This window comes from Peromyscus eremicus, chromosome 13, assembly GCF_949786415.1.
Source record: "Peromyscus eremicus chromosome 13, PerEre_H2_v1, whole genome shotgun sequence".
Classification (NCBI taxonomy): Eukaryota; Metazoa; Chordata; class Mammalia; order Rodentia; family Cricetidae; genus Peromyscus; species Peromyscus eremicus.
In genome coordinates this window covers 52,018,745-52,037,953 of record NC_081429.1, presented here as the reverse complement: position 1 = coordinate 52,037,953, position 19,209 = coordinate 52,018,745, and the positions used below count along the sequence as shown (strand labels likewise).

Here is a 19,209-nt window from a genome sequence, read left to right as displayed (position 1 = left end):
CGCAGGGGCGGGGCCGGTGCCGGGCCTCAGTGCGCAGGCGCAGGCCCCGCCCACCGAGCGAGCCCGGGAGGAAGGCGGAGGAGGTGGTGTCCCTGTTGGTAAGGCTGCCTGAGAATCCTTAAGCACACTGAAGGTTACAGTCACAGTCTCCTCCGCGCTCACACACACACAAAAAACCCGAGTCTGACTCTGTAAACATTAAGAAACAAGGAAGACGAGGGAGGCAAGGTGAAAAGTAGCACGTGCCCTGATGGCAACCGACTAAACGTTTTGAAACTACATCAAAGTAGCTTTGGTTAGTAGTTGGCTTGGTTTGCACTTTTTTTTTTTTTGGAGACAGGGTTTCTCTGTGTAGTTTTGGCGCCTGTACCGGATCTCGCTCTGTAGACCAGGCTGGTCTCGAACTCACAGAGATCTGCTTGGCTCTGCCTCCTGATTGCTGGGATTAAAGGCGTGCGCCACCACCGCCCGGCTTGGTTTGCACTTTAACTAAGGTTCTGTGACCTATTTAAAATTAGTTTTTAGTGGTTGGGTAAGACATGCACTGAAATTAAATACATTCCCACAAGTTTTTTGTTTGTTTGGGTTTTTATTATTATTATTATTATTATTGTTGTTGTTTTTTCTTCTTTTGAGAGAGGGTTCTGTGTATAGCCCTGGCTGTTTTGGAACTCTCCCTGGCCTTGAACTCAGAGATCCTTCTGCCTCTGCCTCCCGAGTGCTAGGATTAAAGGCGTGCGCTACCACCTTCTGGCCCATGTGGTCATCTTAAGATGGTGAAGTCACATGGCATGTACCCTTTAACCTTAGTAAAATTGGCTCCAAGTCATGTGGCTGCTTACATCTTGAAAGTCATCAGCAAAGATGGAGAAGAGCCACAGGGTTGCTATTTAAAACATCTGTTTTCCTAGTAGATGGCGCAGAAGGCAGGTGTGCCAGCCATATCCTGTAACAGGTAGGGACTGAGGGATGCTGGGAGAATCCGGAGGTCAGATCCAAGATGTTAAATAGGCACCTCAGCCGGTTGTCCTGGGATTAGAAATTTAACACTGGTCACATTGTATCCACAGTCAGAAAACACACCAATGCTGGTTCTTAGCTTGGTCACTACACCTTTTTATTTTTATGTGTATGGATATTTTACCTGCCTGTATTACTGTGTACCATGTGCCCACAGAGGTGGGCAATCCTCTAGGAGGGGAATTACAGATGGTTGTGAGACACCATGTGGGTATTGGGAATTGAACCCAGGTCCTTTGGGAGAACAGTCGGTGCTCTTAACCACTGAGCCATCTCTCCAGCCCCTGGTCCCCTTGTTTTATTCATTCCAAGACCTTGTCCGAAGAATTGGCCCGTTTAGGGTGGGTCTTCTCAAACTAGTTAAGAAACTCTCACAGATATGCCCAGAGCTTTGTTTTCATGGTGATTATAAATATTTCTGGATCTCTGTGAGTTTGAGGCCAGCCTGGTCTACAGGGTGAGTTCTAGGACAGCCAAGACTATACAGAGAAACCCTGTCTCGAAAAAACAAAAACAAACAAACAAACAATACAAAACAAAACAAAAAAAAGAAAGAAAGATGACTACATGGCATAAAGCAACAATTATAAAACTTCTCAGTCCTACTGAGCCCTTAATTATCATTGTATCTCTTTTTAGACTAAGGAAGCAACAAGTCTCCAAAATATTTTGGATATGTGTGGACTTTTGCATGATGATAAGAATTTAAGGTTATATTTGGTACAACATGCTATATATGTGATTCAACTCTGGTTTATAATATACTCTATATAGTCATAAAAGTTTAGGGTTGTAAAGGTCTACTCAGATTAACAGAAGCTGACTTAGAGATTTACACCTAAGTACTTACATCTTTGCTAACTGTTCAACAGCAAGCTTCTAGAAACAGCATATGTTTGATAAATAAGGTATATTTGATAAATAAGATATGTTTGAATTTTTAAGGTTAAACCTAACAGAGATAAGGCTGTAAAATTCTAATCTTATAAAAAGCTACTAACTTATTATAAACTGTTAAAGATGATGAAGACATGCAAGTTAATAGTCACCGTATAAATGATTAAATTCCTTAATGTGTTGAGAAGTATACTTGTAGTTATGCTAAGTACTAATGTAGTAATTACAGGAACAAGCTTTATTTAGCTTCCTGTATATGTTTTCAAAGTTAAGCCTAAAACAAGTAACTAGAAACAAGCAAAATGTGTTTAGTTTAGATATAGTTGACAGATGGTCCTCAGACTCTTCAGAGATCAGCTGAATATGGCATTTAATGTTTAATAACAAAGCTTCCTGTGATAGAGAAAAATGCCAGCTCTTGGAAACACCCCTGAGATCTCCTCCAAAGAAGATGACGGGGCATAAAAGAACGCTGCCTAGAGCTTGCTCTGTTTGTGGCAAAGCTAGCCACTGGGTGAAAAACTGCTCCAAACTGCGGACAAGCAATTGATTGCCCTGCTTTGCCTAAACAAGTTTGAAAGTTTGACCAGTTCCCCAAACTCCTCCTCCACAGGAAAGTCTGTTGGATGTTCTGGGCCTGGCGGTCAAAGACTGACATTGTCCTGCGACCTCTGTCCCTAGTGACCATGGAGGAACCTAGTGTGATTGTCCAGGTAGCTGTTAAATCTGTCATTTTTGTTTGTTTTGTTTTTGTTTTTTGAGACAGGATTTCTCTGTGTAGCTTTGCGCCTTTCCTGGATCTCGCTCTGTAGCCCAGGCTGGCCTCGAACTCACAAAGATCCACCTGCCTCTGCCTCCCAAGTGCTGGGATTAAAGGCATGCGCCACCACCACCCAGCTGTCATTTTTAATAGATTCTGGAGCTGTTTGGTCTGTACTTCCTGCCCCCCCCCCCCCCCCCCCCCCGGTAAATTTGTTTTGTTTTGTTTGTTTTAGAGCTTTATTAGGAGATAAAGTGGGGGGTGAGGTAGGAGAGAAAGAGAGGAGAGCTAGGCCTGGAGAGGGAGGGAAATGGGGAGCAGAGCAGAGAGAGAGCAGAGAACTACCCCAGTAAAATTTATCCTTCTCAGATCTCTGATGGAACTCATGACTGGGCTAGTGATCACTTTGTCAGTTTAACAGCAGCAACAAGGCTCCAGCTGCCTTCTCTGTTCTCTTCATCTGTAAAAATCATGCCTCCAGCTGAGAAAGACCGTTTACCTTGCTACCAGACTCTAAAAAGACATAAGCTCACAAAACAGGTTTCAAAGTAACTTTTTACTATTCCTTTATTTAAAGTAACTTGCTTTACAGTGACCGCTGTCAGTAATCAACCCCCTGTGTTTCATAGTAAATGTTTGGATTTTTAAAAAATGATTTAAGTAAGGTATATTAAAAAAATGAAAAATGACTCAGATTTCTTTCTCTCATAAAAGTTTGGAGTTTTTTTTTTTTAAGATTTAGCTATTTATTATAAGCGCCAGAGATGGTTGAGAGCCACAATGTGGTTGCTGGGAGTTGAACTCAGGACCTCTGGAAGAACAGTCAGTGCTCTTAACCACTGAGCCATCTCTCCAGCCCCCAAAAGTTTGGAGTTTTAACACTACTTAATGGAGTTCTGAGAAGCTATTAATCTACTCTGGTAAGCACTGACTACTACTGTTATCAGTCACAAGCTCAAAATTTTAAATTTCCTTTGGTTGTCTTTCTAAGTATAGACTTAAAATTGCTTCTCACAGTGCTAAAAAAAATCTGTCCAATCTGTATACACCCAGTCTTCTGGACAGAGGAAAGAGTATTCATGCTTTTAACCAAAATCATTTTTGGGTCCCTGAGCTTTTACTATGACTCAAAGGTCTAATGCCTTTTCTACAATGTGGATTTCAGTACAGGTAACAAACAGTGGTAATGCTAATATATCTAAAACTTTACCTCTTTTTATAAACTTAAAAAAAATTTGTAAGCTTCAGGAAGTCAGCTTGGATCCACCTCTCATAGGTCAAATGGACTCTGTCAATCAACAGCCTGTTTCTCCACCTGCCTATTTTTTTTTTTTTTTTTTTTTTTTTTGGTTTTTCGAGACAGGGTTTCTCTGTGTAGCGTTGCGCCTTTCCTGGGACTCACTTGGTAGCCCAGGCTGGCCTCGAACTCACAGAGATCCGCCTGGCTCTGCCTCCCGAGTGCTGGGATTAAAGGCGTGCGCCACCACCGCCCGGCTCTCCACCTGCCTATTATTGAGAGCGGGATCTCGCTGGTCTTGGGAATCTGCTCTCCCAACTACCAGCACTGTGGGCCTAACGGTTTCAAATGTGCAGCTAAGAAAAAATTTCCCCTAAACTCCTTCTGTCCCTAAGATATATGTTCCAGCAGATTTCCAATCAATTAAAGAATGCAAACTATTCCAACCAATGCCTACATGTCCCTAGCCCCAGATGGTCCCACAGAGCCTGGACAGTGAGTGAAACAGCCTGCTCTTCCCAGATTTGACTAACATTCCAGCTTTTTGGATCCCCAACAATGATGCTCCAATATCAGCAGGAAGTAGTAATAGATGATTAAATGTTCCTGTATCATTCATTTATTAACAACAAAAAGGCTGGGATGTAAAGTTTCAAAACTAGGACAAGTAGATGAGGTGCCTATGTAACATATCCAAGTGGACATGAACTCCAGGTTCTCCCAGCATCCCTCAGTTCCTTCCTGCCACAGGGTCTGACTCACACACCCCACCCTCTACCCTGAACTCTCCAGCCCAGGGACTGGACTGCCCTTCCTGTATAATCCAGACATTTTGGTTACCACCCCTTTTGTACCTTTGGTCTCCTGGCTGCCGCATCTCAGGTTCCCCTCTACCCCCTTTCCCCAAGTGGCCCACTTCAGTCTGGTCACGTCCACTCTGGACTCTCCCAGATGTCTCTGCTTGCTTATGCTCTTCTTATTCTATATACTAAACTTTCTCCTCCACCGTGCCTAGGAGCAGTCACGTCCTCTCCTTTCCTTTTGATTTCTTTTTTTCATTCAGCTGCTTCAGAGTCCTGTTGCCTTGATAGACTGACCCCTTGAATAACGAGCCCAGTAAACTCCCTTCTGGGAGCTGTTTCTCAGCTGTCTTATCACAGCGCTCACAAAAGTAACTCTGTTTTGTGTTTACTTTATCCTATATAATGCAAGAAATCCATAGGAGTCTGCTTAAGGAGCATTAGGGAAATGTATTAGGATAAATTGAGGAAATACACTTACAAATACAGAACCCAGTAGACAGCTGAAGTCTGAGATGGGAGGAATTTTAATCTGTGTGTTCCATTGCTGTAACAGATCTCGCCCCGAGATTCACTGCTACATTTGCCACAAAGGGCCTCAGCCTTCCTCTCTGTCTTTCTGGCCCTATGCATTCAACCCATCCCATACTTTGTTTTACCTGAGATAGGGTTCAAAGCCCTAGAAACTGGACATTTGGATGCCATGATTTTGGTGTAATTATAGTTACATCTGCACCTATGTCTACCAGTCCTTCCAGGAAAATGTTGTCAATTCGCACTCTAAGCTTTGGTCTTTGTTCATTTATGGAAGTCTGCCAAAATATTTATTTTATGGTGTTTTTTGGAAATTTTGATCCATCTATCAAGACTGTTCTATCATCCAGTACAGTGTCGTTCTTTACATTAGACACTGGGTTATTTAATTGTCCTAGGGAGGAATTTCCTTCACAGTGGCTGAACATATTTGGACCCCATTCAATTTAGGGGCCTGCAAGAGACCCCCCAAGTCATTTCCCACTGATAAAGGGTTACCTCATATGTCTCTTGTTGATCTGCATTCATTGGTCCAATGTTGGCCTTTGCCACATCTTCTGCATAATCCAGAAGGTTGGGGTCTACTGTTTGGTTATTTCTAGAAGAAGCACTACTTCTAGGAGCACCCTGTGTGCAATTATATGACCTGGTTACCACAGCTAAAACATTTGGTACTTTGATGCCTCCTCACCATAGCTAAGAGACTCAATATTGTTTATGTATTGAATTCATTCTTCTTTGGGTGCTGATCTGATCTTTAAAGGTACAAGTATCCTTTTGCATTCTATATTTGCATTATCAAAAGCCAAAGATTGAGTTAATACTTGTCTTAATTCTTGGTCTGATATTGCCTTGTTTATATCCTTGGTCAGTCTTTGTAGAAAAAAAAAAGTCAGTAAATGGTTCTTTTGACTCCTGGAAGACCTTCATATATAGCTCAGTTGGTTCTGGAATTTTTTCCCAAGCATTTAAAGCTGCTGTATGGCATATGGATAATGTATGCTCATCAAAGATAAATTGTGCATTTATATCAGCAAAGCGGCCCTCACCAAGAATTTGATCTTGGGAGATCAAATCTTACCTTGCTGTTCAAGTCTTAGCTTTTCCATTATAACTGCTGGCTATATTCTAACACAGCAGATATTAACTGATTCCAGTCATTAGGTGTGATCCTGTTTTTGGAAGAACACATATTTATCATCTGTTTCACATATGTTGAATGTATACTATAGGTAACTACAGCTTCCTTGATATTCTTTAAATCTCTCATATGAATAGGCTGCCAGATATATTGTACATATCCTTCAGGATGTTTATCATTTGCTGGCTTTTCACAAACGGTGACAGGGTAAACCACAGTGCCACCTGTTGTTACCTTTGGTAAGTCATCTCTAACTCTGTGAGGCACTGGCGATGTTATGACCTCTTTAGCCTTGACCTTCTGCTTGTTAGCACCCTTATTATCAGTTCTCACAGACTCCTCCATAGCCTGAAATCGACTAACTACAGCTTCTTCTAGAGTATGTACTTCCTGTACTGTGAATGATTCCAATGACTTCATGGAATCAAACAATTTTTTATGTTCTTTAGAAAGAGCTAATTCCAAAGATTTTATTCTATCAATTAATGATGATTGTTCTTCCTTAGAAATGATCTGTATGGTATTAAGATTGCTCTGGAGATTTACTGTTCTATCCATTAGGTATTCACATTTATTATCAATAGAATTAAATCTGGTTGTCCAGTTATTATTAGCGGACTCAAGTTCTTGTGGCAAATTAGCAGATTCCAAAGAAAGAATCCTTTTGTTTAAGTTCTCAATGCCACTTTGCAAAGTCTGTATCTGTCCTGTTAATGTCTCATTTTTGGTGTTATTAGTAATCCAGTTTTTCAATGATATGATATGAATTACTATGCTAATCGCCAATATGGTGAAAATTATATACATCCCAGGAAGGTCATATTTGTCTTGTAAAATTTCATCTGTAGTATAAACAAAGAAATGTTTAAATTCATAAATGTTTATATTACCCGCCCAGGCATGAGACTTAAAATTTGTAAAGAAAAAATTTTTTATCTATTTAATTTATTTATTTGTCAGTTTCCGGTGCAAAGTTACCTCAGATAAGAGAGATTGTCCTAAGTGCCCAGCTGTTCCTGTAATTAACCAGGTTGGGAGAATTTTGGGTGTAGTGGCAATGTTCGGCCAGCAGGTGTCACAGGTGTAGTGCCAAAACAGGTCTGGCGTGAGCTGACTCAGCTCTCTGAATGAACCCTGTGAATCAAACACTAACCCAGGCAACTCCTACCCATGAGTTCTGGGCAGAGCTGTTGGGATCACAACAGATGAGGTAATACACCAGACAATGGTGGCAGTTGTGCATGGAATGGTGATAACGGCAGTGGCGCCGGGTTGCCAGGTGGCCACGCGCTTGAGGGTGGCAGGCAGCCCAGGGTGTCCTGTAATTGGCAGCAGCTACACCAAATAGTTTTTAGGTGCGGGGTGGGGGTGGGGAGTGGAGCTGTGACCTGATCCGGCCACTACAAGAACATGACTAGAAAGGCACCCAGTGCAGGCACCTTTCTCTCAAATGGCTGAAAGACATTTAAGGAAATGCTCAACATCCTTAGTCATCAGAGAAATGCAAATCTAAACGACTCTGAGATACCACCTTACAACTGTCAGAATGGCTATGATCAAAAACACTAATGACAGTCTATGTCGGAGAGGATGAGGAGCAAAGGGAACACTCCTCCACTGTTGGTGGGAGTGCAAACTTATACAACCACTGTGGAAATCAGTATGGCGGTTTCTCAGAAAATTAGGAATCAATCGACCTCAAGACCCAGCCATACCACTCTTGGGCATATACCCAAGGAATGCTCAATCATACCACAAAGATACATGTTCAACTATGTTCATAGTAGCATTATTTGTAATAGCCAGAACCTGGAAACAACCTAGATGCCTGTCAATTAAAGAGTGGATTAAGAAAATGTGGTATATATACACAGTGGAGTACTACTCAGCAGAGAAAAATAATGACATCATGAAATTTGCAGGCAAATGGATGGAACTAGAAAATATCATCTTGAGTGAGGTAACCCAGACTCAGAAGGACAAACATGGTATGTACTCACTCATAAGTGGATACTAGATATAAAGCAAAGGACAATCAGACTGTAACCCACAGATCCAGGGAGGCTACCTAGCAGGGGGCACCTTAGGATGACTGTGACTTATAGTAAGTTTTGGTTTTGCCTAATCACTGGGCAAGCTTTAGTGAAACATTTCACTATTAGGATAAGAATTTGTAACACGTCAAGCTGATGATAGAATATGCTGGCTGTACTTTCAGGATGGGAGGCTAAAATCTTTTTAGATTATGCATTAGCCTGTAGAAAAATGTCTGCCGTAAATCAGTGAAGGGGAAGATGAATAGGAATCTCACTTACACAACTTAAGTAAAGCATAGCTCTCTGAACAGATGAAAATAGGTTTCTTCTATATCCCAGAATCTAATCAATATTTATATGTATAATTTAGCTATTATTTGGCTTAAAAGGGCTTATTGGGAAATGTTATCATTTTTACTATTTTCTACAGAGAAAATATTTTTCAGTTTCTATGGGAACCCATTTTCAGGTTCCTCGTGGCTTTACCCACCAGGTCTGCATAGAGAGGATGATTGGACCACGGGCCTGAGTGCAGGTGTCTGAGACGGTCTGCACTTGGCTGTGCTGGGGGGAGGAGGGGGCGGTCTTTTGCTCCACCCCTTGGTGTCTCTATAAATACCCTGGGGCAGAGACAGTCAGGGCCCGTTGGAATAGATTCCAGGCCCTCTCGAGGCTATCCTGTATTTTCTGTGTATCTCCACATTCTAAATCCTTCTAGCTAATATTTCCTGCTACTCTCACTCAAGAAAACTCTGGGGGAACTGTGGGGTTTGTGGGTAAATGCCCCACAAGCTTCAAATAACCCTGGACTTTTGAAATATAACCTGTATTTATGTTAAAAAAAAATTGGTAACTAAATTTGTAACCATAGCATTAGAGAGACAAAGGATTGAGAGGAGCAAGTTGGCTTGGGCAACCTACCAACATTACTTCAGAACCACCCACCACCCAAACAGAATAAACAAAACATCCAACCTCCCCCAGACAGGAGAGGGCAGGCTGGCTGGCCTTCCTAGACCATATTCTTAGCAGGGTTTTCTTGTCCTTTCTTCAGTCAGGATTTGCTTTGTAATACATCTGGGCTTAAAGGCATGTGCTACCTTGACAGGCCAGCTTTCCTCCTATGTGCAGTGAATTGTGAAGAAAAAACAGTACTTCTAGGATACAGATTAGCATGGTCATGGTATGTGATTTGGGTGCTCAAAAAAATGCCTGCACCTGAGATCAGCATTTAAAAATGGATACTCACATGTAATAAAAACAAGGCATTGCTTTGTTGTATTTAAATTAAACATATTGAACAATAGCAGTGGTACAGAATATGCTCACGACTGGGGGTGAATGCTACAGGTCTCTCAGATGGACATCATTGCTGTGAACACTGGAAGGACCAGAGTCTCTGACATAATCAGAACTGGATAAACCACAATGGATGTGTTCCAGTGAAGAGTTTGCCAAGTGTCTGCCCAGGTCTATGATGGCTACAGAGCAAATGGGTTGGCATGAATTGTTATGTCCTTAATGTGAACATCATTCAGAGGTCTGTATGTCTTCTCATTTACTGGTAACTTCTCCAGTTCATCCAAAGTCTCCAGACCATCTATTACCCTGAAAGAGAAACAATGTGGTATGTGAAACTTTTCTCAGCTTGAAATATAAAGTATCTATAGCAATTACAGTCTCCAGAGGAGAGTGCTCCACCTCAGTGTCGCCTTCTCTTCTGATCAGGTGCCCTGGCTGAATGTCCCTCCTGGACACACGTGGCAAAATGGAGTATCAAGGTCAGTCCCATCTACAGAAGTGAAGCGGCCCTGAATTCAGGTGGCTCAGGGCCCACACTTCCCCAGCTCTTTCTCATGACAACTGGGTGACCTCGAGGACATGTACACCTGCTGTTATGGTTTGGAACTTGAGTGTCCCTCAGAAGTCCATGTGCTAGAAGCTTGGTCACCAGCTTGGGACTACTGGGAAGTACTAAAGCCTTTAAGAGACAGAGTCTAGGTCCCAGAGAGATAGCCCCTGTGCAAGCCTGAGGATGGGGGTTCAACCCCCTGCACACCTATAATTCTGGAGCTGGCTGAGTGGAGACAGGAGGGTCCCTCAGGCTTTCTGGCTAGCAGGTCTAGCTGGATCAGTGAGCTCCAGAACTGTGAGAGATTAAGGAAGCCACCTGGTACCAAGCTCTGTCCTTCACAGTCATGCTCATATACATTTGCATCTGCACGCGCACACACACACATACATACATTACACACACACAAACAAAGGAAAAAAGAGGCGGGGCATATCTCTTTCCCTCTTTTTTGCTTCTTGGCCATGAAGTGAGAAGTTTTGGTCCACCGCTTGCTGCCATGATGTACTGAACAGGCCAAAGCACTGGAGCAAATGATCATGGATTGAAATGTCTAAAAATGTGGGTCAATGGCTGGGCGGTGGTGGCACATGCCTTTAATCCTAGCACTTGGGAGGCAGAGCCAGGCGGATCTCTGTGAGTTTGAGGCCAGCCTGGTCTCCAAAATGAGTTCCAGGAAAGGCGCAAAGCTACACAGAGAAACCCTGTCTCGAAAAACAAAAACAAAACAAAACAAAAAACCCAAAAACAAAAACCTTTAGTTCTTCCTCCTTTCTTCCTGACACATGCTCCAACAGCTGTGCTACCTGGATAACCATGAGGTGAGCTTGAAAGGGAACCCAAGGACAGCTGAAAAGCAAGAGGTGCCTGGACACTGGTGACAGTCATCATGGTAGTCCAGTTTCTTACGTCACTGTTTTCAGATGTGCTGCTTGCATAAATATTGTTCTTGCTATTAATTTGCAAAACACGCTAAGCAATTCTTTGGTTCCTCTTAAACAAAATAAAGAAAACAAAGTTCAGATAATGTATACTTCCTCAGGGTCTGAAAGCTGGTGACTGGTGGGCCTAAAGCCCAGGTACTTTTATAGTCCAACCAGTCTTTCCAGCACTAACTATACTACGATCACAGGCAGTATACTGATGTGCCAAACAAAGAGATGACTGGAACACTCACTTTCCAAATACTGTGTATTTCATGTCCAGATGTGGCTGCTTGCCATAGGTGATGAAGAACTGAGATCCATTGGTGTTTGGGCCATTATTAGCCATAGATACAACACCTCTGACGTTGTGCTAAAAAAAAGACAAACCAAGGCATGAACTGGGCTGTCAACTGCAAATTCCAAAGGCAAACTGAAACATTCTCTGCCTTTTCAATATTCAGGGGAGCAAGAGATGGTTCAGCTAGCTTTCCTCTCTCAGTATTAACCCACACGTGAAGACTGTATTATCCTTATCTCTGATAACCTTGACTATCATTTGCTTATATAATTATCCTATCTTCCAATCAATTTCATTTTCACTTTGGAGAAGTAGTCACAAACACTTTTATTTCTATCACTGTGTAACAGAAAGATTCCTTACATCTGTACTAGGGAATAGTGTGCTTGAATGAAGAAATGATCAGGCAACAAAACCCAATCCTCCAAATCTCTTCTTGCATACTGGACTCTAGGCTAGTTTCTTCACCTGTGAAACATGGGAGTTGGACTAGTTCAGGGGTCAAAACACAGATGCTCATGAGGGTCAAGCAGATCGCACACTGAAAACTGGGCAGAGATGGAGTCTGGTAAAGTAATAGTGTATCTCTTGCCCATGGGTTTTTTTCTTAATGGTCATAGAGAATGCATCAGTGAATCTTCCTCCTATGGCCAGTCAACCAATTTATTACCCCAGGACTGGATGATCTGAGGAAGGTCTCACCTAGCTCTAATATTATCAATACTACTAGTCTACAAGGCATGGTATATAAGAATTGAAAGTACCTTACTGAAATAAATAGAGATCAGTCTGAGCTGTGCCATAGAGATACCCAGTCAACAACAACAAAACATATAACTAACCACTGACGACTCTAGCATTGGCTGTTCATCAGGTGACACTAGCTAGGAAAGCTAGGGAGGTGCGGCTCCATCAAAGTAATACATCCTGATCTCGGGTGTGGTGGCACGTGCCTAGAACCTTAGCATAAGGGGAGCGGAGGTAGGAGGGTTTCTAGTTTGAGACCAGCCAGAGCTACACAGTACAAAGACTGCAGTATGCCTTTACGCTACTGGATATGCTGAAATGTTTTCATTTGATACTTAATGGCATGTGTCTCTGGGAGTGTATGTACAAGAGTTCCTCTGGCATATATAGTATGTGAACCTTGAAAACCCATCCTCAACTTTAGTGTGTAGGACGATGGTTTTTTTGACAGGGTCTCACGTAGCCCAGGTTAGCCTCAAATTCATTATGTAGCTGAGATTGAATTTAGACTTTTGATCGTCCTGCCCTACCTCTCTGATGCTGGGATGACAGGTGTGCACACCACGCCTTGTTCATGTAGCTCTGGGGATTGAAACCAAAGCTTTCTGCCTGCTAGTCAAGCACTCTGTCAACAGAGCTTTGTCCTCAGATCAAGAAAAAGATAGAGCTTTGCTGGTCAGGACAGGAACACTTCCGACTACATAGCTTAGACTGGTCTCAAGTTAGTAATCCTCCTGCCTCATCTTCAGCATTTGTCTATCAACACGTCACCACAACTGGGCACTAGTTGTTTTTTTAATAAAAACTATTTACTTAGCCAGGCCTAGTGGCTTCACATCTTTAATCCCAGCACTCGGGAGGCAGAGGCAGGCAGATCTCAGTGAGTTTAAGGCCATCCAGGTTTACAAAGCGAGTTCCAGGACAGCCAGGACTGTTACACAGAGAAACCCTGTCTCAAGGGGAAAAAAAAAAGTAACCAGAAACACAGGGATACCTTCAGATATTCACTGTATTCATCCTCAAACTTCTTGCCCCAGATACTGCTGCCTCCCCTTCCAGTGCCTGTAGAACAAGACAAGCAAATTGAAAGAAACATCTAATTAGACTTCAGTGGGGATTCCATTTCTAAAACGGGGGAGGGGGGGCTGCTTTATACCATATATTTATTTATATATAGTGGTGGGGATCTAACCCAGGGCAGTACACAACCACAGAGCTGTAATCCAACCCTAGCAGGACTCTTTAAATGCAAGTGTAAGTGTGTGTGTGTGTATGTGTGTGTGTGAGAGAGAGAGAGAGAGAGAGAGAGAGAGAGAGAGAGAGAGAGAGAGAGAGAGGCAGTTAAAGTTTGAACACAGGACTTGGTGTATGCTACACAAGTGTTCTACCACTGAGTTATATAGCTCCAGCATTCCCATTTTTTTTTCTTTTTTAATTAATATTTTTTGAGGTAGGGTTTCCTTAAATTACCCTGGTTGACCTTGAACTTACAACCCTCCTGTCTCAGCCTTCCAAGTATCTGAGATGGCAGACCCATACACCATCTGGCCTTTTAGCACTCCCCTCAAATTAACAGTACAGACCAGAAAAGTAAAATCCTCCCAACAAGGAGAAAACCCTCTCATTAATGCTGCTCAGATTTTACAGCAGTAATAGCACCTTCTAAAAGTATCTTGCTGCTGGCTGGATCAAAACCAAATACATTAATTTCATAATTAATGTATTATGGTACATGACTGTATTCCCAACATCCATAAGGTAGAGGCAGGAGGATTGAAAGTTCGAAAGTTCGAGGCCAATCTGGGCTATGTGACGAAACCCTGTCTCAAAAACCAAAAACAGTGTTAAGAACACTTGCTGAGCTGACCGAGAAGGAGAACAACAATATGCCAAACTGCATGGAGGGAAGGAGGAGGAGAGCCACTGAGGAGTCAGCCCTACGGAGAACGGAGGAGAGCTGGGAGCAGGGGAGGTGGTCTCCCCAGGGGAGAGCACGCCAACTGGTTGTCCAGTACCAAGTGCTCAGCCCTGAAGACATTCGTACAAGTAACAGTGTACAGACTCAACGGGTTATATTTGGGAAGGGATGTCCCCACTGGCAATGGGCTGGGCCCTCCCACATCAATCACTAATTAAGAAAATGCCCTCCAGGTTTGCCTACAGCTTGATCTTATGGAGGAGGCATTTCCTCAAGTGAGGCTCTCTCCTCTCTGATGACTCTAGCTCAGCGGTTCTCAACCTTCCTAAGGCTGCGACCCTTTAATACAGTTCCTCATGTTGTGGGGACCCCCAGCCGTAAAATTATTTTCGTGGGTACTTCATAACTAATTTTGATACTGTTATGAACTGTAATATAAATATCTGTTTTCCGATAGTCTTAAGCAACACCTCCTCCCCTCCTGTGAAAAGGAACCTCTGCTTTAGCTTGTGTCTGCTGACGAAAAACTAGCCTGGATAATATGTCCATACAAATACATGCATGCATGCAGTAACAACTGGTGACAAGAAAGGAGACCAGTGATGAGCACATGGTAGGTTTGGGGTTGGGGGAGGGGTGGGGATATGAAAGGGAAAGGAGTAATGTTCTAATTAAAATACAATCTCAAAAAAAAGAACACTTGCTGTTTTAACAGAGGTCCTGGTTTCAGTTCCCAGTATCCACATGGTTGGCTCAAAACCATCCAAAATTCTAGTTTCAGGAGATCTGATACCATCTGCTGGCCTGAGCAGTCACCAGATAGGCATGCAGTGCACTTATATACATCTAGGCAAAACACACACACACACACACACACACACACACACACACACACACACACACACACAGAGTCACCAGATAGGCACGAAGTGCACTTATATACATCTAGGCAAAGTACTTATATATGTTTTTCAAGACAGTTTCTCTGTGCAGCTTTGGAGCCTGTCCTGGATCTCGCTCTGTAGACCAGGCTGGCCTTGAACTCACAGAGATCCGCCTGCCTCTGCCTCCCAGAGTGCTGGCATTAAAGGTGTGCGCCACCACAGCCCAGCCTAAAAATAAACATATCTTTAAAAAAAACAAAACCCCTAAGCTTTTCTGTGATGGTCAAAGTAGCCTTGTTATAAAGACCTTGTTTTTCAGTTATTTTACACATCTTTTTTATTATGACATATCCAACCATCCTAATTTCAGGTAGTGAAAACTCACCTGTGGGATCTCCCGTTTGAACCATGAAACCCTTGATGTTCCTATGAAATACACAGCCGGTGTAGTAATTACTGGCACAAAGAGCCAAGAAATTCTGAAGAGAATAAGAACAATGACTGAGAAATGGTTTAGGCAGAAACAAACTTCAGCAGATAAAGGTCCAATCCTAGACCCTGAAAACACTATCACGGTGTATTTAACTATGGCTTTTAGGCCTTAGTTAATCTGTCTCTGGGGATAAGACAGTCGGTCTTGAGCAGGTCCTGGGAAGCCCTGCGTGCCCCTGTCCTGCACCCTCCACGGCACTGTTCTCTCTTGCAGTTACCTGGTTTCCTACCCTTGCCTTTCCCAACTGGAGCAGTAGCTCTCCGAGGGCAGGGAATGATGTCTCTTGCTCATCACTGTACCCTGGACACGGCTGGAGAGTCTTTTGACAGGTAACTAACTGCATGAATAGTTGACTCTTCCTTTTATCCTTGTCATTTCAACAGGCTAAATATTTACAGAACAAGTCTCTTATGTCTTAATTACATTTCCTGAAAAAATGAGGCAAAAGAGAAAAGATACTGGACACTTTATGGTTACAGGAGAAGCACCTACCTATGTATATTTATTTAGTATGTGTGGTGTGCCTGTGGTATATGCATCGTGTGTGTGCATATGCAGAAGCAAGAGAAGGATGAGTAATCTACCACCCTCAGCCTCTTCCCGTTGAGACAGTGTCTTCTCTCACTAAAGCTGGAGCTGGCTGGTGTACCAGACCTTGTAATTCTCTTATCTTTGTGTTGTCGTGTCCCGTCCCATCCCGTCGCGGCCCCCCCCCGGCCCCCCCCCGGCCCCCCCCCGGCCCCCCCCGGCCCCCCCCCCCCCCCCCCCCCGCACAGGTGAGCGTGATCACCAGCATTTTCTGTGAGTTCTGGTGATTTGTGATCACCAGCATTTTCTGTGAGTTCTGGTGATTTGAACTCTGGTCCTCATGCTGCTGAGTCGCCCCCCAAACCATCCTCCTTTCTCTTATTTTAACTCTGATGTCAGAAGTGGAGGTTAGACCTCCATGATGGTGAGCTATTGCTGATAGTGGGCTTGCAGAAAGTTTTCTTACTTTCTAGGCTGAATAATACAATTTCAAAGTGGCTGTCCTGTTATATGAGAGTGTTTCTGTTTGTTTTAAGGATGGGTCTCACGATACAGCTCTGCCGGGCCTGGAACTCACTCTGTAGACCAGGCTAGCCTCAAACTCTGAGATCCACTGGCCTCTGCTTCCCGAGTGCCGAGATTAAAGGCTCGAGCCACCATATTAGTTGATTTTTAATATGCAAACAATGACACTCACCTCACATGTTTTGGGTGTCCTCTCACAGAAGACTTCTATTTTGATATCCCCCACATCCGTATGCAGTGTTACAGACTGAAAAAGGAGAATGTGATATTTTTTCCAGTAACATAAGTTCTGTATTATTTCTGACTGGATATTCAAGATGGCTATCTGATTAAAGATATTAAAGATGACTTGTTCACATTAAGTGGCTCTGACAGATAAGTCACACTCATTTCTCCATGTTTACTTCAATAGCAGGAAAAAAAATTCTCTAGAAGATTCACATAGATGAAAAGTGGCATCTCTGCTAAATTTTGGATGCAAACATTGTAGTCAAAATAATTATTTTTACTTTGAATTTTTATGATTAAAAACATATTAAAAACAATGGTTACATTTATTACTCTTTTTTTTTTTTTTTCTCTCCTTTTTAGAGACAGGGTTTCTCTGTGTAGCCCTGGCTGTTCTTCTGGAACTTGATCTGTAGACCAGGCTGGCCTCGAACTCACAGAGATCCTCCTGCCTCTGCCTCCCAAATGCTGGGATTAAAGGCGTGTGCAACCACTGCCCGACTTTTATTATTGACCTTTAGGTCTCCATATCATTAATATTTAACTGAGAAAATGTTTAAGAAATTGATTTTTCCAAACTATTTCCACCACTTCCTTTGGGCAGTTTAATTTTGAGAAACAGAGTTAAAAAGTAGTTCCTTCATTTACTAACAACAAACCAGAAGTTGTCAGCATTTCCGAGACCTAGTGCGTGGAGCCGGCCACAGGGCTTTCTCACTTGCCTGTCCTTTTCTGGTGTGTGTTGCTTAGTAACTTTACTTTTTTCATATCTTATTTCAGAGACAAACAAAAACATATTTGGAGGTTTCCCTTTTTATTCATTCATTCATTCATCCATTCATTCATTCATTGAGTCAATCCTTGTGAAGCCAGGGCTGGTCTCACAATACTCCTGCCCCAGCCTCCTGCGTGCCACCACCCCAGTAGGAAAATGCTGTGATGATCATACCTACTTATCCTACTCTGTTCCCTCTACCCTAGTACACACACCACGGAGCTACACACTCAGTACCTTGTCGGACTTCCTAAAAAAACATTCATAATTAAAAAATAATGGGCTGCAGAGATGCCCTGGCAGTGAAGAGCACTTGTTGCTTTCACAGGAGGACCTGTGCGGTTCCCAGCACCCACACCTGCTAGTGGTGGCCCCAGCTCCAGGGAATCCGACGGGGGATAAAAACGAGCAACCACCCACCCACTTCGCAGAATTCTACAACACTTACCATCCTCCCTCTTGATGGTTCCAGAAAGCCTTGCAGAGAAAACCTGAAGACGAGTTTCCAATCCAAAAAGAAAGAGGAATTAGTTCGTGTGAACCCTATCTTTCCCACCATACTTGTTCATCTTTACGGTAGATTTACAACGAAAAGCTTACACTAGCATCCTCTTAAATAAAAATCCGATCATAGTAGTGGTGCGATCCTACTCAACACAGAACCCAACCACCAGCGCCACCACCAAACATTTTACTTAGCTCATTTTTCTTCAAGGCTCTTTTTGCAGGCTAGACATATTCCCACCTTCGGGTCTACTGGTCTAGCGAGGTACTGGCGCTCCCTTTACCCAGGACGCCTACTGTACTCAAGACGCTTGTACAATAAATTCCACACTTCATGGTCTTTTTCAAGTCCCGGGTCTTACCAACCTGACAATCGTATTTAAAAGCGCTTTCCCCGCACGCCCTCCCTATTTGCTTTTCCCATAGCCGTGGTCACTAGCTAACAGGACATTCTTGCATCTAAGGTCCCAGAAACATCCTCTCCATCCCAAGAGTTCACCGCGAGGATCCCAAGAAATAAAACGGCGCCCAGGTGGGGTGCAGCAGGCACCGAGTGCGCGAATGAAAGGACAAACGCCGTTACCGCACACTTACACACTTGGCTCAGCACCGCCGCTGCGGAAACCGAAAAGACTTCATCGCAGGCGCCGGCGAGTCTGCGGGTTCCAATGGAGAGGGTCTGCCCCACCGGAAGTGGAGCGGGGGGGTGGGGCTTCCCAGAGAACGCCTACTTCCCCGCCAGTCTCCCCTCTCAGCACACCGCCGAGGACTCGGGGGGAGCCGTGCACCTCACCCCTCGGCCCCACATCTGACAGCGAGAGGGCTTTACAGACAGCCACACTAAGAAACGACCCGCTGTCGCCCCTGCAACCCCATACAGGTCCCCGGAGTGGGAAGCAAAACGCACGGGACCACTTCCGCCCAACTTCTTTCCTACCTTGCCCGGAGCTTCGGGGCAGAGCGGAAGTGACGCACGGAGAGTTTCTGGGGCTGGTGAGTAGTGGGCGAGTGGAAGGCTTGCGGGGCTCTCGGTTCCCCTCGCTGAAGTTGCACATCAGGGCGGGCTGCAGTGATGATCGGGTGCCGCGGAGGATGAGGGCGGGAGA

At 43.6% G+C, this 19,209-nt stretch overlaps 2 protein-coding genes across 5 annotated transcripts in view; one reads left to right on the top strand and one right to left on the bottom strand.

The window, feature by feature from the left end:
• Positions 1-25: 25 nt before the first annotated feature.
• Nif3l1 (NGG1 interacting factor 3 like 1) overlaps positions 26-19,209 on the top strand; it is a 38,796-nt gene continuing 19,612 nt past the window's right edge. Inside the window, exons 1-3 of one of the 3 annotated variants that reach the window (XM_059278515.1) lie at positions 52-98; positions 10,154-10,206; positions 17,928-19,096. In XM_059278515.1, the coding sequence (XP_059134498.1) occupies positions 18,665-19,096 (432 nt within the window). In that variant the 5' untranslated portion in view covers positions 52-98; positions 10,154-10,206; positions 17,928-18,664. Of the gene's footprint in view, positions 99-10,153; positions 10,207-10,750; positions 10,839-17,927; positions 19,097-19,209 lie in introns of those variants that run through there. The other 2 variants (XM_059278517.1, XM_059278516.1) reach the window with 2 other exon arrangements.
• On the bottom strand, positions 9,678-19,032 carry Ppil3 (peptidylprolyl isomerase like 3). Of its 2 annotated transcripts, XM_059278521.1 has the most exons (7): positions 18,698-19,027; positions 18,048-18,090; positions 16,769-16,843; positions 15,436-15,529; positions 13,243-13,310; positions 11,455-11,573; positions 9,678-10,033 (listed from the first exon to the last, which is right to left on the bottom strand). In XM_059278521.1, exons 2-7 carry the CDS (start codon positions 18,048-18,050, stop codon positions 9,907-9,909), a joined length of 486 nt encoding a protein of 161 aa, XP_059134504.1. In that variant the 5' UTR covers positions 18,051-18,090; positions 18,698-19,027; the 3' UTR covers positions 9,678-9,906. The 2 variants fall into 2 exon arrangements, with proteins under 2 accessions (XP_059134504.1, XP_059134503.1); XM_059278520.1 differs by having other exon boundaries at positions 18,048-19,032.

What these genes read in the sequence shown, in the direction of transcription:
- Ppil3 (XM_059278520.1), bottom strand. Translation starts at nt 18,158, where the DNA reads ATGGTGGGAAAGATAGGGTTCACACGAACTAATTCCTCTTTCTTTTTG. An exon ending in TCAAACGGGAGATCCCACAG is followed by an intron (nt 13,311 to 15,435) that starts GTGAGTTTTCAC and finishes CTTGTTCTACAG; the next exon opens with GCACTGGAAGGGGAGGCAGC. An exon ending in AAATACACAGTATTTGGAAA is followed by an intron (nt 10,034 to 11,454) that starts GTGAGTGTTCCA and finishes TTTCTCTTTCAG; the next exon opens with GGTAATAGATGGTCTGGAGA.